At 36.6% G+C, this 13,754-nt stretch overlaps 1 protein-coding gene across 7 annotated transcripts in view; it reads left to right on the plus strand.

The window, feature by feature from the left end:
• Positions 1-13,754, plus strand: part of LOC112556881 (trichohyalin-like) — a 30,179-nt gene continuing 16,425 nt past the window's right edge. For 3 of the 7 annotated variants that reach the window (XR_003097848.1, XR_003097847.1, XM_025226299.1), the window contains exons 1-17: positions 1-889; positions 2,115-2,234; positions 2,722-2,914; positions 6,760-6,965; positions 7,103-7,255; positions 7,731-7,962; positions 8,160-8,320; positions 8,499-8,618; positions 8,748-9,145; positions 9,762-9,906; positions 10,447-10,560; positions 11,000-11,037; positions 11,377-11,851; positions 12,079-12,171; positions 12,579-12,680; positions 12,938-13,393; positions 13,649-13,718. Coding sequence is in view for 5 of the 7 variants with exons in the window: in XM_025226299.1 (XP_025082084.1) it covers positions 854-889; positions 2,115-2,234; positions 2,722-2,914; positions 6,760-6,965; positions 7,103-7,255; positions 7,731-7,962; positions 8,160-8,320; positions 8,499-8,618; positions 8,748-9,145; positions 9,762-9,906; positions 10,447-10,560; positions 11,000-11,037; positions 11,377-11,851; positions 12,079-12,171; positions 12,579-12,680; positions 12,938-13,393; positions 13,649-13,718 (3,112 nt within the window). In the remaining 2 variants the exon portion in view is untranslated. The remainder of the gene's footprint in view (positions 890-2,114; positions 2,235-2,721; positions 2,915-6,759; positions 6,966-7,102; positions 7,256-7,730; positions 7,963-8,159; positions 8,321-8,498; positions 8,619-8,747; positions 9,146-9,761; positions 9,907-10,446; positions 10,561-10,999; positions 11,038-11,376; positions 11,852-12,078; positions 12,172-12,578; positions 12,681-12,937; positions 13,394-13,648; positions 13,719-13,754) is intronic. The other 4 variants (XM_025226297.1, XM_025226298.1, XM_025226295.1 and 1 more) reach the window with 3 other exon arrangements.

Consider the following 13,754-nt stretch of genomic DNA (forward strand, 5'->3'; position numbering starts at 1 on the left):
AAAAAAATCAATGTCCGTGGCGCCTAAGTGAATCTGTGGTCAAAGGGAGCTAACTGCAGCACCATCTTGAGTCAGAAGATGGTTACCTATCTCCCTTGATTATGATACAGAATTATATGTACATGTATTTTTGCACGCCAACTTTTTGGTCTTCAACCAATATTTTCTAGAGAATTCTGTTTTTGTGCTCGAGCTCTTGCTTCTCACTCGACCACCATACTAAAACCACTATGATACACTACACTCACCTTTGAAGCTTTGGGGTGAAAAAAAAAGGGGAAAAGCTTTGTTTGCATGTCGATTTCAAGCAGCCATGAATTTATACCATTACTAAGTATACTGGTGTGGAATAGGGAATAGACAGTATATATGTCTAAATAAGCCATCATCATCACCGAAAATGCTTGGGCAGCAAGGAGCAAGGGAAATAACAATAACAAACAACACCTGACAGTGATCAAGAGTTGCATCCCAGATTTAAAAAAAATAAATAAATAAAAAAAAAATTTTAAAAATGGAAAATTTGTTCTGCGCCTAGTTAATGACTTTAAATTAGCGCAAAAAATGTAAAATCAAAATTATTTTTTTTACAATTATATCTCATTATTTTCTTTCCTCTTAATCAGTGTTATGAGCCATGTGTTTAGTGAATTCCGTAATCCCTCCGCCCACCGCAACGTGTAAGTGCGCGTTTGTTTGAAAATGGCGACTTCCATTCAGTTTCGTAGTTTCACCTGACTGTCCGAAGGTGGGGTATTTCGGGCACACCAGTTGCAGGCTAATGGACAAATGATAGCCGACCTTATACCGATGGGCCCAGAAGCACGCTGGATATCAGTCTAAAACTTTCGAGATGGAACCGGCAGAAGACCATGGCCTTGAGTTCCAGGTAAGTGATACTGGCAGTAATGTAACATAAAGGCTACGTGTACTAAACATCTTGCTATCAGTGGAATTTTGAGGCTGTGGCTGAGTCAGAAGCGGAAGTCAAACAAAGATTGTGGTGCACATCACACTGAAAATCGATGCATGACAGCTGTTTACATTAGTCTTCATAGGCAGTATTAAAAGTTGTATTAAAATTGTAACTCAAAACCTATATGCGACAGGTAGAAAGTTGATACGATTCAACGACGTGCATTAGTGGATTATGAACAGTTCTAAGAAAACTAGCTATTCATAATGTCATTTAAAAAGAAAAATTCACCAAAAGGCATGTTCATTTCATAAAGACAGTAAAGTTTTAAAAATTCCATAACTATAATATTAACACACACACGCACGCACGTAAGAATGTTCCTTTTTTTTCAAATATAGAGGTTCCAGTTCTTCTCTTCTGTGGCTACAACAGCTTACAGTTTGAAAAAAAAATTAGCAGTAGGGCTAACATGTTGGTGTAATCATAATATTTACTTAAATTGAATAGGCATTTCTTTTTTATCATGTGTTTTGATATAGACGGCTTTGTTGAAGTGTAAAGTTGCTTTTTTTAAAAATATATAAAATGTTATATACTAAGCAGTAGCAAACAGTTTTCTTGTTTGCATGTTGGCCTCCTTAAAGTTTACTGTTTTTCCTATGCACCAGGTGACAGGCATTAAATCAGATATAAAATGTTAATCAACGTTTACAGTCTTCCATGAAAATAAGGATTTATTTCACTCCTTACCACATTCCTTTTTGGCTATAACTTGTACTTTCAGGGATTTAAAAAAAACAATCTCATGAAGCAGCATCCCAGCCAAATTATTGTACAAATTACATTGCTTCAGCTTCTACTAGTACCTGCAGTTATCAGACAATACTTTCTCTGTAAATAGGTCAAGAATTGTGCTGATCCACAAGGCAGTGAACAGAGAGGGAATAAATTTTTTTCTCTGAAATAATAAGCTGCATCTTTCAGAATAACAGAGAGGGGTGTGGGGGCATAAAAGAAAGTTTTTTTTAAAATAAGAGAGCATACATAAACAAATGTTTTATCTTTCTGTGTTATTATTCATCTGTTTTCATGGCATATATATATATAATTGTATAATTGATCATATATGCTTTTGTATTTACATTATATATGTATATAACTTTTATTTATGTTCTGCTGTAATTTTGTTTTTCAGGACAGTTTTGAAGTTGCAAATGTAGAAATCAGTCATCGATTACAAGCAGAGGGCCTAAGTTCACAATGTGATGAAGGAGAGAAATTGATGTACATATGGAGATTGTACAAAAAGCTCGAGGTTTGTATTAACCATTTACTTTTATAGTGCTTTAGAGAAACATCCAACTACTGACTAAATTTTAAGACTTTGGAAGATAAATACTCAGGTGCCTCTGTTACAAACATGCAGATGTATGCACTAAACAAGTGACTAATGCTTGAAAGACTTAGGCAACTGACAGTCTAGAGGAACTTTTACATTCTTCAGTTCTTCAATTCAAAAACCTTGCTTCTCAATAGATTAAAGTAAAAGATTATCATTTGAAAGCTTAAGTATAATGAACCTGTAAATATGTGTAAGAGTGGATGGGGAGGTAGGCAAAGTGTCTGATCTGATTCGGGAGTTAATAGTTTGGAACATACTGATTTAAAAAACAAAATGCATTCAGTCTCATGCAGGCAGTTGTGCTTTGTTTATGGTAGCTTAATAATAAAAATGAATTTTAAAACACTGAATAGTGAAAACAGTAAAACAATGGACATATTACACATTAATATTTGGATAGGGAGACCTGCATAAAGCTCAAGAGAGTGAAGAAAAGCTGAAAGAGGCACAAACAGAAGAGATGCGGGAAGTAGAGAACTATGTCGAGCACATAAGGCACCTGTCAGAAGAGCGTGAAACCCTTATTCAAGAACTGGAGACTGAAAATGAACAACTGAAATTGGCGCTGGAGCAGCTGCATCCTGAACTTAGTGGTATTTGCTGCTGGCTCTTTGAGTCTTTCTTCAATTCTGTTTCTTTAAGTGCCTTTCTTGTTGCTCAGTGTTGCTGTCATTCATCTTATTCTGACATCCGTATGCTAGTGTAAGTTTGATTGACTTCATAAACGAGTATGTCAGTGTGTATCTGGTTTACATGTGTGTGTGTGCATGCATATGTGTGTAAGAGTGAAATGGTTTTATATGTGAGTGTGATCAGTATCATGTGAGAGTGTCAGTCTGTGTGTGTGTGATAAAAACAGAGGTTATATATATGTGTTTGCATAAGAGTGTGTGTGGGGAATGAGAAACAAAGAGGGACCAGATGTTGTATGGGAGGGATAATACACACGAGACAGACTTTAGGGAATCATTCACATACCTACACCAGACAGCAGAGTTAGCTGCCTGCACAGGATAGAGGATATAAGGTGCAACCAGTCAGAAGAAAAAAATAACCTGGTTTGGAAAGAGGTAGTACTTTATTTCAGTAAATTCAAGAGCTTTGACATAACTCTATGGGAAAACATATGTAATCAGGACACATATTCCAGTACATTTGCTTTGCTGCATCATCATCAGCATCATCATCATCATCATCATCATCATCATCATCATCAACAACAACAACAAAAAATTCTGGGATGCTTATTGGCAGTAATGCAGGTCATCTATTTCTGTCTTCTCTTGCCTTAATTTCTTTGACTGCCCAAAACAATTTGAAAGCAATTGTTATTCATTTTTATTTACTCTTGAGGTTTGACCTTCACCATCACTACACAACAGAAAACTGTTGCACTCCGTTTTTTTCCCCAGACATTATTGAAGTGTATAAGAATGAAGTTCACTACCTTTTCATTCAAGTTCTCGCAGGCAGTTTTGAGTAATTGCTCTAGCAAGCACATAATAAAAATGTGTATACATTCTGCCAGATACTTCATTCTCATATCTATTCAAAATGATAGAAAAAATGTTACAAAGACATTAATGCACAACTAACCAGCACAAAAGTGAAGTATGAAGCATTTGCATGTGTATTTGCAGGTATACATACACTAAAACATGCATATGCACACACACTCACACACAGGAGAAAGCTGCTCAGCAGGAAACAAGGCAATGTGTGTGGAGATCTGTAAGTGCTTAACTTGTTACCATTGCATTGCCAGATCGCCATGAGGTAGTGTGTATCTAGATAAAACTCTTTTAGCTTTAATGCCCTCTTGAGATGTTGGATTTTTTCCATCCAAGTAACTGGAGAATGTCAGCAAATGCTATGCTGAAGGAGTGTGACTTAAAAAGCTGGAGAGGGCTCTACAGTCTGTTAGTTCTTGGTATTAATAATCATATTTTCTCAGGCAAATTTTTCACAGATAACGTGATGTATAACAAATGAAGTCAACCATTGCTGTGATCACTCAAACACTTTATTAATGGGTGTGTTTGCTGGATAGGCTCGCAGGTGATCACCCGATATGGGAAGTATGAATCAAAAGATTGGGACAGATAGGCAGTGGAGACAGCTCCTGAACTCTGAGGGGATTTTCAAAAGTTTGTTTTAATTGGCCATTTTTTAGTTTATGGTTTGCCTGTAAATATGCTTCACAAGGTAGGCTTTGTTTTTAAATTGCCCTAAGGTTTACTCCAGCAAATAAAACCTAAGCAGTCTTTGGTGAGTATAAGAAGAGTCATATGTATGATAAGCCACTTTAATGTCCCATCAGACCCCTAGCTTCACATGTTTTGTGCATACAATTGCCTACTAAGACATGAATGAATAATGAATAAAAAAGTTTTTCTATACATCACTCTGAATAAAAAAAAGTTTATAGAAATTCCTCCTTCAGTGTTTTGAAACTTCATATAAATTCAGGATCAGAAAATATTGTTTTTCTTGGTAGCTTAAATAAATTACCTGCCAAAACATGCTTTGTGGTATCAGTTTTCTGATGCAGATTTGTTTAAATTATCCAGATCCAATGGCCACATGCAATAAAAGCTCACCAGGTCCTCTGTTTTATGTTAGTCCTTAACGTAGGTTCTGCCGAATAACCCTAGCTTTATTCACAGATGCAAAGGCATCTTAAACATGGATAGAACACATCTGTGTACATTCTCTTTTTTTACTCCCATTTTTTTGTGTGTGCCTTCATGCACATGAAAAAGAACAGCTTTTTAAACACAAGGTCTTATTGTTGAGTAGCACAAGATCCGTTTTCCTATCACCTTAGTCACTTGAATAAATTCTTAGCAGGCTTGTTGCATATGGAATGCAAAGAGTCCAAACAAGTATATTGGAGAAGCTTGTACCAGTGGTATTTCATTTTGCTGGTCTATCATGAAAGTAGCACAACATATGCTGTCTTGTATAGCCATTATTTGAACAATTTAGTTTACTCCACTCTTCAGCATTTGTGTTTTGAAAAAAATAACAAACTAATAATAATGTATGTAAGAGATCAATTTCTTACTTCTTCAGGGTGTTCATTATCAGGTAATTAGGATGTCAGTAGCACTGTGGTCATTCTATAGTTAAAATGAAATATATACATAATAAAGTCCTCAGATTTTTATTTATATATGAGTTCGAGTTTTAAACCTTGTCTTGTATTTTATTTATTTGTTTAGTATTGTGCACATATCTGTATATTTTGTTAATTCATTGAAACTTTAGTCTTTGATGGGAAAGTAGTCTGTTGCTTTTTTGATCCAGGACAGCCCCAACAGAGTTTTTTCAGCGCACAGTTTTAAAGGGCAGCTCAAGTGTGAAATGATTGATACTGATAAGAAATGCATGGTTCTCAGTAAGAACCTGATGAATGGAAATGTTAAATTGCTTTGCCTACGTACTGAAGGGACTATATGTCTGAGCTGATAAGGAATAAGTAATAGGGCTGTCAATGAACTTAAGCATTGCTTAAGGTCAACAATTCAGGTGCAGGCTCAAACTGTTACAGAAGGAAAATGGGCACACTAGGTGAATTTTTACTATTCTTCTTCTGCTTTTAATGGAATTTTTACTCACTGTGCATTGATCTGAACAATAGATGGAGCCATTTTGTGTGCTTGGATAGCAATAATCTGTGCTTGATGAGTAGTTTACACTGAAATGACTCCCCTTACTTCCACCTTTAAAAACACTGTACATTTAAAAAAGATTTTATTTAATTGATGTAAACTTGTATATTAAGAAATAAATGGATCTGGAGAAAGTTTAAAATATCTCATACAGCTGTGGTTAAAAAATAGTCTTTATACAGGCTTTAGCTCGAGCAGAGCAGAAAATCTATATTAAAACAAAAATATTGAGATCTGCTAGGCAGCATTCAGTTTTATAGCCAAGAACACAGAAAACAGTTCACGTAAGTCTCTAGTTTCAGCAAAGAATTATATACATGACATATTTCCACTCAAAAAAGCAGAAAAAAGTCCTGACTAGACAGCTGTAGGACCTTTCAGTAAGGTGGCGATAGACTTTGCAGACATTCAATGATACATGACGAGGAAATTTTTTATGCAGCATATACAAGTTACATTCAACACTGAGGAACAAAGACCAGTTAGTCTTTAGAGGCAAAGAATGCCTTTCATGAAGCTTTAAAAGACCCATCAAAACCAACAAACAGTAGATGTTTTGATTTTTTTTTAAATATGAGAAGGTTGATAGGTAGGTGTGTGTATGGATGTAGGCTCAAAGATTTCTGATATTTCTGACACTTTCATCAAAGAGGCTTTTTTTCTCTGTTTGCTGACCTAGGGAGGAGTAGGATTGGATTATAATACCTCTGAGCAGTTTTTAAAGTCATCTTTAAGATTTTCAGAAGTGTTCTTTCCTAATGCAGATGAGGCCCAGAAAGAAGCAGCAGAAATGCTTACACAGCAGGGTTTGGCAGAGATTGCTATGGCAACTCCTAGCGAACAGGTGGCCTATTTGCTGGTGGAGCGAGCTCGCCTTCTGGATGAACTAGAAAGTTTGCAGACTAAACCTAGCCAAACAGATGCCCATGAAGGAAGTGAATCCCAGGAACTGAAGGATATTCTTGAGAAGGTCAGCGTTTATTGAGGAATTAGCATAAAAATGATTGTTTACTGCTGGAACATGATGAAGCTAGCAGCATGATGAAGCTAGCAGACATGCTAATGAATCTGATAAGCAGAAAAATAACACAGTCTGCATTTTTGCAGGAGCGCAAGGAGCTAGAACAAGCATTGACTCAGCAGCGAGAGAGTGCCACCTTCATGAAGGAAAAGCTTCGGCAGGAACACGAGGAGGAAATCAGTGCCCTCATGGATGAGAACACAAAGCTCGAGGATGAGCTTGCAGAAGTGAAAAGACAAGTATGTTATCTTTTCATGTACTTTTCAGTCTGTCTCTGACATTCTTCAACAGCAAGATTAAAATATAAGGGAAGGAGACGTATTGATCAGACAGGTACATATTTTTTAAACTGTGACCTATTTTTCAGCAGTGGCACCCAGTAGTGTAGTGGTTAAAACACCAATGCAGGAGAGGCCCTGAGTTCAGATCTTGTCCCAGGCCACTCTATGTGACAGTGGTTCGCATGGCTGACTGTTAGGGTACTCCTTCATCTCTCCTTATAGGGCAAAATCACCTCTAGGTGGAAACACTTTCCCGCGAAAACAACCAGCCAACAGCTAACTTATAATTTAGGTTTTCTGTGATGCAGCAACTTTTCAGAACATTTTTATGCAGGAGAGTTTGTCTTATATCTTGCTTGTGGACACAAAGATCTGATGTGTTCTAGAGTCAAGTGTTCTCACTCCCAGCTCCTAATTCATATCTGTTCTTTAGGTCACACAGCTGGAAGCACAGATTCATAGATTGAAAAAAGAACATGCTGAAGAACAAGACCTTCTTGAGGAAGAGAGAGGAGAAATGGTGCACGAGAGGGATGTAGCAGTTAAAGAGAAGAAGATTATTGTGGAAAAATTTGCACTTTTAAAAAAAGCGAAAGAGGAGGCTGAGCTGAAGATAGACTCTTTAGAGAAAGAGAGAGAAACATGGAGAGAGTCATCCAGGGAAGGTGGGTGCTAATTCAGTAATGATAATTTTCATTATTATTGCATGTTGCGTTGTTTTCAAAAGTCTTAATGACATGTAGCGTGCAATAAACACATTTTTACTAAAACATTTGATATGAAAACTTTCAAAATCTGATGATCTCATCATTTGACAATGAAAATTGCAATATTTGACAGTCTACTAATATTTTTTCTCCAGTCCCATCATCTCCCTTGCCAAGTCCATCTCCAATGCGATCATCTAATGATGTAGCACTTCGTAAAGTGATTGAAGAGAAAACAAAGGTTGAGGGGGAGATAATAACTCTTCGCACGGAAATTCGATTGCTCAGAAACGAAAAAGAGAACCAAGAAGAAGAGGTAGTATACATTCTGATGTTGCTACTTTGTGCAAGGTCAAAATACTTTTTTAAAAACATGAGTCTTACAATATCTGCAATGTCCATTTTTGTCCCAACAGATTTTTTTGGGATTCTTGAAGGCTGAACATTAATACTATATGCTGGCACCTTTTAACACTAAATTTGCTCTGGTTCAGGCAAAGAGGGCAAAAGGTGAACGCGAAAAGCTGCAGGTCACCATACAACAGCTGCAGCTGAAGAACAAAAATCTTCGGCAGGAACTAGAGGATGTGGAGGGACAGTTAGAAGAAGCAGAGGCAAGTACTGTTCTGAAGTTAGTGTGGTGTCAGGCCTGATTTTTATTTTCTGCCAGCTACAGCAACATTATCAAAAGCATTACCTGTTGTTGTGTCAGATTAAACCATTTATCACATTGTATTGTGTAGACTGCTGCAGAGGAAGCCAAGAAAAGTCAAGAAGAAGTTCAAAAGAAGTACGAGGAATTGTTGGCTGAAGTGAAGACATTGCGTACTGAAGCCCAGCGTTGTACAACCCTCCAGGACATAACTGACATACTAACCAATGAGAAGGAGCAGCTGACAAGCACCTTGGACAAAGTGCGGGTGGAGATGAAAAAGGTTCTAGAGGAAAAAGACATCCTGAGCAGTCAAAACCTGCATCTTACATTAGGAGAACAGGAACTGACAAAACAGGTTGCCTCCCTCAGGGAGGAGCTGTTTACTATGGAGAAGGAGAGAGACGAGGTGTTTATAGAGAGAGATGAACTGTTAACTACACAAAACACCAGGGAAGGTATGCTGTCCAGTCTACGCATGGAATTAAGGTGCGTAATCAATATACTGCAAGAATGTGAACATTTGAGGACCATTAAATGAAGGCCTCTGGTTACACACTCCAAACTTATGAGCCATCTAAGAAAAATAGTTGCCCTTTTCATTTGAATCTATCAACTGCTAATCAGTCCTGTGTGATGATTTTTCATTACTCTAATTATTTTAGGATAGTAAAAGGCAAATTATTACACAGCTTGACCTGGTTTAGACTTATTGTGTAATAATATACATGTATATGAAAACAGTCTCAATCACTGACTTCATTTATTTTCAAGTCTAGGAAAGTTTTGGAAATTTTTATCTTTTGTCTACTGCTTTAACTCATTTTCATATTACTAATGTTCATTCTAACCAGTAATTTTAGCCTCTAATATGTAACTTGTTTTTCTTTCTTATTCTAGAGTTATGGAAATTTAAAATGGTGTTCTGCATTTAATTCATAAAAATATGCTGAACAGCATTCATGTTTTTCATTCAAATTTTGATACAATTATTTTAATCTCTGTTGAAAAGATTGTCTGCTTACCCAGAATGACTCAGCCAAAATCTATGAGAGTTAAAATAATTAAGGCTTCTGAATATTTTTTTGTATTTGTGTTTTGTCAGTTCTGTTCAAGATTTTTCCCATAAGGCATCCAGCATGTCTGAGCAGCTAATAAAGGAGAAAACAGATTTAGAGCAAGAGCTGAAACAGACACGGAATAGTCTTGAAACTGCCAAGCATGCAGAGCAGGAACTTGCAAAGCAGGAGGTAATAAACGCATAAATTTGTGAAATGATGAGCAGAAAGAAAAACTGGAAGAAAAGGAAAGAGGAGGGTGGATGGTGAGAAATACAGAGAAGTGTGATATGTTGAATGTGCTTTACTGAGAAAATGTGAGATTTGGCATTAGTTTTTTTTAAAAAAACCAGGATGGTAAAGCATAATTATGTAGCGTGATGTATCAATGCAGTGCTACCCTCCACAGATGTGAAGTTCAAGATATTGTGCTAAAATGACTTGGCCTGGTTATTGTGGGTTGAGCAGTGTGTGAGAGAAGAGTTAGACTGGATGAACAACTTATATGAAATAGTTATATTGAGTAATTATACTGATTATATAAATTATAATAATTATTCTATTTTAATAAGGTTAGTAATGCTAATTAGTATCCTGTGGGATAGCCTAAGTCAAGGGATGTGGAAAAATAAATAAAAGAAAATCACAACTAAAGGATGGGTAAAGAGATTTTTTCCTACTTAAAGTATTACTAATTGCATTATTGACCCTAAATTAATTTTGGACTTTCAGCTGATTGTCAGTCACCTCAAAGAACAAAATGCTAACTTAAATGATCAGCTTACCAAACTGCAGTCACAGCTTGAGTGGGCTCGCACCACTGAGAAGAGTTTCATAGATGCACAGGTAAGTGTGTGCTTGAGTTTTCTCAAAGTTTGAGTTTTTTTGAGTATTTTTTTTTCATTATACCAGTTAAGTTTATTTTGACTGCAATTTATTTTTATTTTTATTTATTAATGGGCAGATTAAAGATTGTTGGAATTAATTTTGTTCTAGTGCAACAACAAAGTATTTTACTCTTAAAAAAGAAGCAAAGGTGACTGGTAATCAAGTTTATTCTTTATATGTTAACTTAGAATTTACAACAGTCTTTATGTTTAAAAATCAAAATCTAGGTCCTTTGCCAGATAAAGAGACCTAGTTGTTTCCAGATTCTTCTTTTTCTTGTAGGAACATACACAAAGTTGATTGTTAAAGAGACAAGTAGATGAAAATAATTTTCCTGCTTGAGAAAATAGAGGATAAGACATATAAAGATGGTTTCACGTTAACTTTTCTGTTTTAGCAATCTGCACAAAGGGCACATGTGGAGTCAGAGAAGAGGTCTGTTTAAAAAAAAAGGGATGTGGTAGCTATAGCCAATTAACCATCCAGTCTTTTTGTCTTAATTTAAGCCTGGGGATCCTGTATCATTGTGTGGGTGTGTTTCCACCCAGTTCATTCTCATAAAATGCTATGGTAAATATCTGCTACATTTTCATCTATTATCATAGGATAAAACATTTTTTTTTGTTAAAAAAATAGTGTTTTGATGTTTCACTTTATGGAAGAAGTTTCTATGTTGCATTTTGTATTAGGTGTAGAATTTTAAATAGGTATTTTTTAAATGAACAAAGCATGCAGAATGTGTGTGCAGAACAGTGGAATTGATGTATTTTCCAGAATGGCAGGTGAAGTTGATGATTTGAGACTAAAGCTCCAGCATGCACTTACTGAGCTCCAGGCACTGAAAACTTCTTATGAACAAGAGTCCGCTCAGCGATCATCTTTGTCTCAGCAGCTTTCCCTCACAGAGTCTCGTCTTCTTGAGTCTGCCGAAGTGAAGAACAATTTGGACAAAGAGCGCATGACCAGAGCAGAACTTGAACTGAAAAATAAAGACTTGGAGAGAAAACTTGCTGACAAAACTCGAATTGCTGACAGTTTTGAAACTGAGAGAATGCAAAGGATAGAACTGGAGAGAAAGATTATGGACTTAGTTAACAATCACTCAGTAGAGGTACAAGAGCTTCAATCAGCATTGGAGAGAGAGAAAAATCAGCGGTGTACCCTTGAGCTAAAGATTCAGGAGCTGGAGCAGCTCTTAGATGATGTCAAGGGGGATAGTGAGACAGTTCAGCAAAGCATGAAGGTGAAGGTAAGCAGTGGTACAGAATAGTTGAGCATTTATAAATTGAGTTTATTCAGTCCTGTTTTTTATGGATGCTGCTTTTCATCAGCTGGTTTCTGATAAAGTTAGGAGTGGGGGGTGTCCAACCCTACCTTCAAACTTAGAATTCATAGTGTAGGATTATATAATAGCAGCAGTGTACTCAACTGTTTATCTCATTAGGAAGCTTAACTACAGTTAGCTTTTGTTTTTAGATTACATCGCTGGAGAAGCGAGTACAGGCCTTACAGGATGACCTATTTAGTGCTCAGGATGAGCTTCAGACCTACCAGCAGAAGTACGAAGAAGTGAGTCTGTTTAATTCCCATGAATGGAAGGGTACATTAAAAGTGTAATAGATGACAACTGAAAAGGAGAGTAAATGACTGGGTGGTTGATTGGCTGATAGCTGACTTGCCATCCCTGATTTCTGCAGTTTCAAGCCATGCTGTATTGTTTGTAAATTGAGGAAGCAATTTGGTGGCTGAGACAGAAATAGTAAGTTGTAAAGAGTGAATACTGGTGAATAGCTGCCACAGTCACAGGTTTAAGTGTTTCCTGTCAGCTTTGAGAACGTGTAGGAACTGCTCAATGAATCATTGGATTTGTTTAAAATTTCCAAATAATTGCCCAGTAGCAAGATGTTTTCCCTTCATTCTTCCCAAAAAACCCCAGAAATTTTTCTATAATGATAGCCTGTTGCTTTATTGAACAGTCACTGAGAGAAGCAGAGGTTACCAGGTCAGAATTTGTGAAACAGCAAGAATATGCACAGCAACAACAACTGCAGTTTGTCAGTGAAGCAGTCAGCATGGAGGTAACTTTAGGAAAAAAACCCTGTCATTGTTCATTTGCTCCATAACTTAAAGATTAAAATTAAATTCAGAAGGTTTTTTTTTAAACAAAATGTTCATGGTGTCCCTGAGTGAAATAAATATGTGATAAGATGTCCCTTACATTGGTGCTCAACACAGAACACTGAGACGTCCAGCAAACATTTTTAGTATTTTTAAAGATTTGCACATGCCTTACAGAATATTAGCAGATTTAATGTGTGTGTACATTACATGCTAGGAGCTGAAATCATCACTTGAAAGCACTAGCACCAAGCTGCAGGTCGTGCAGAATGAACTGAACATTGCCAACACCAGAGTTCTTCAGCTGGAAGAACAGTGTGCATCAGACAAAGTTGACTTGAGAAAATTTCAGACGGAGGCCCAAACTCTCAAGTTTCAGCGAGAGGTGGATGCTCACAAGCTGCAAGAAATGGAAAACTCCCTCAAATCACTAAAGCGTGACTTATCAGAAAGTCAGAGTGTCCTTATGCAGACAACATCTCAGCTGCAGAACAAACAGATTGTGCTCGATTCAGTAAAGCATGAAATGGATGCACTAAATCATGAACTTGAACGAGTGCGAGAGAGCACCAGGCTAGATCTGGAGGAAAAGTCACAGCACACTGATAAGCTCCGAATGCAGGAGCTGAAAATACGACAGCTGGAACAAGAGAAAAAAGACATGATCAAAAAGGTACATTTGTGGATATGATATTTTCTCCTTGGATTGTTAACACTAAATTATTTACTTATTTGTTTCTTATCTTTATTTAAATATTTATTATTTATACAGATGATTAGTTAAGAAAAAGGGCAAGTATTTTACAGTGTTTTGGTTAATGCTTCTTATTGAAATGGTAGCAGTATGTTTGAATGATTGTGCCATATCCATCACCCCAACATTGCTTCACCTGTTCAGTATCATGTGTTGTTTATCGTTTATCATCAGCTCTCAGACTTTTCCAGCCAGTGTGAGGAGTTAAAAGAGAAACTAAAAAATGAGAAAGATCGAAACACTGGTGAGTGAGAGTATTTTGTCAGCAGATTGTGTTCTT

Source organism: Pomacea canaliculata, linkage group LG2, assembly GCF_003073045.1.
Source record: "Pomacea canaliculata isolate SZHN2017 linkage group LG2, ASM307304v1, whole genome shotgun sequence".
NCBI lineage: Eukaryota > Metazoa > Mollusca > Gastropoda > Architaenioglossa > Ampullariidae > Pomacea > Pomacea canaliculata.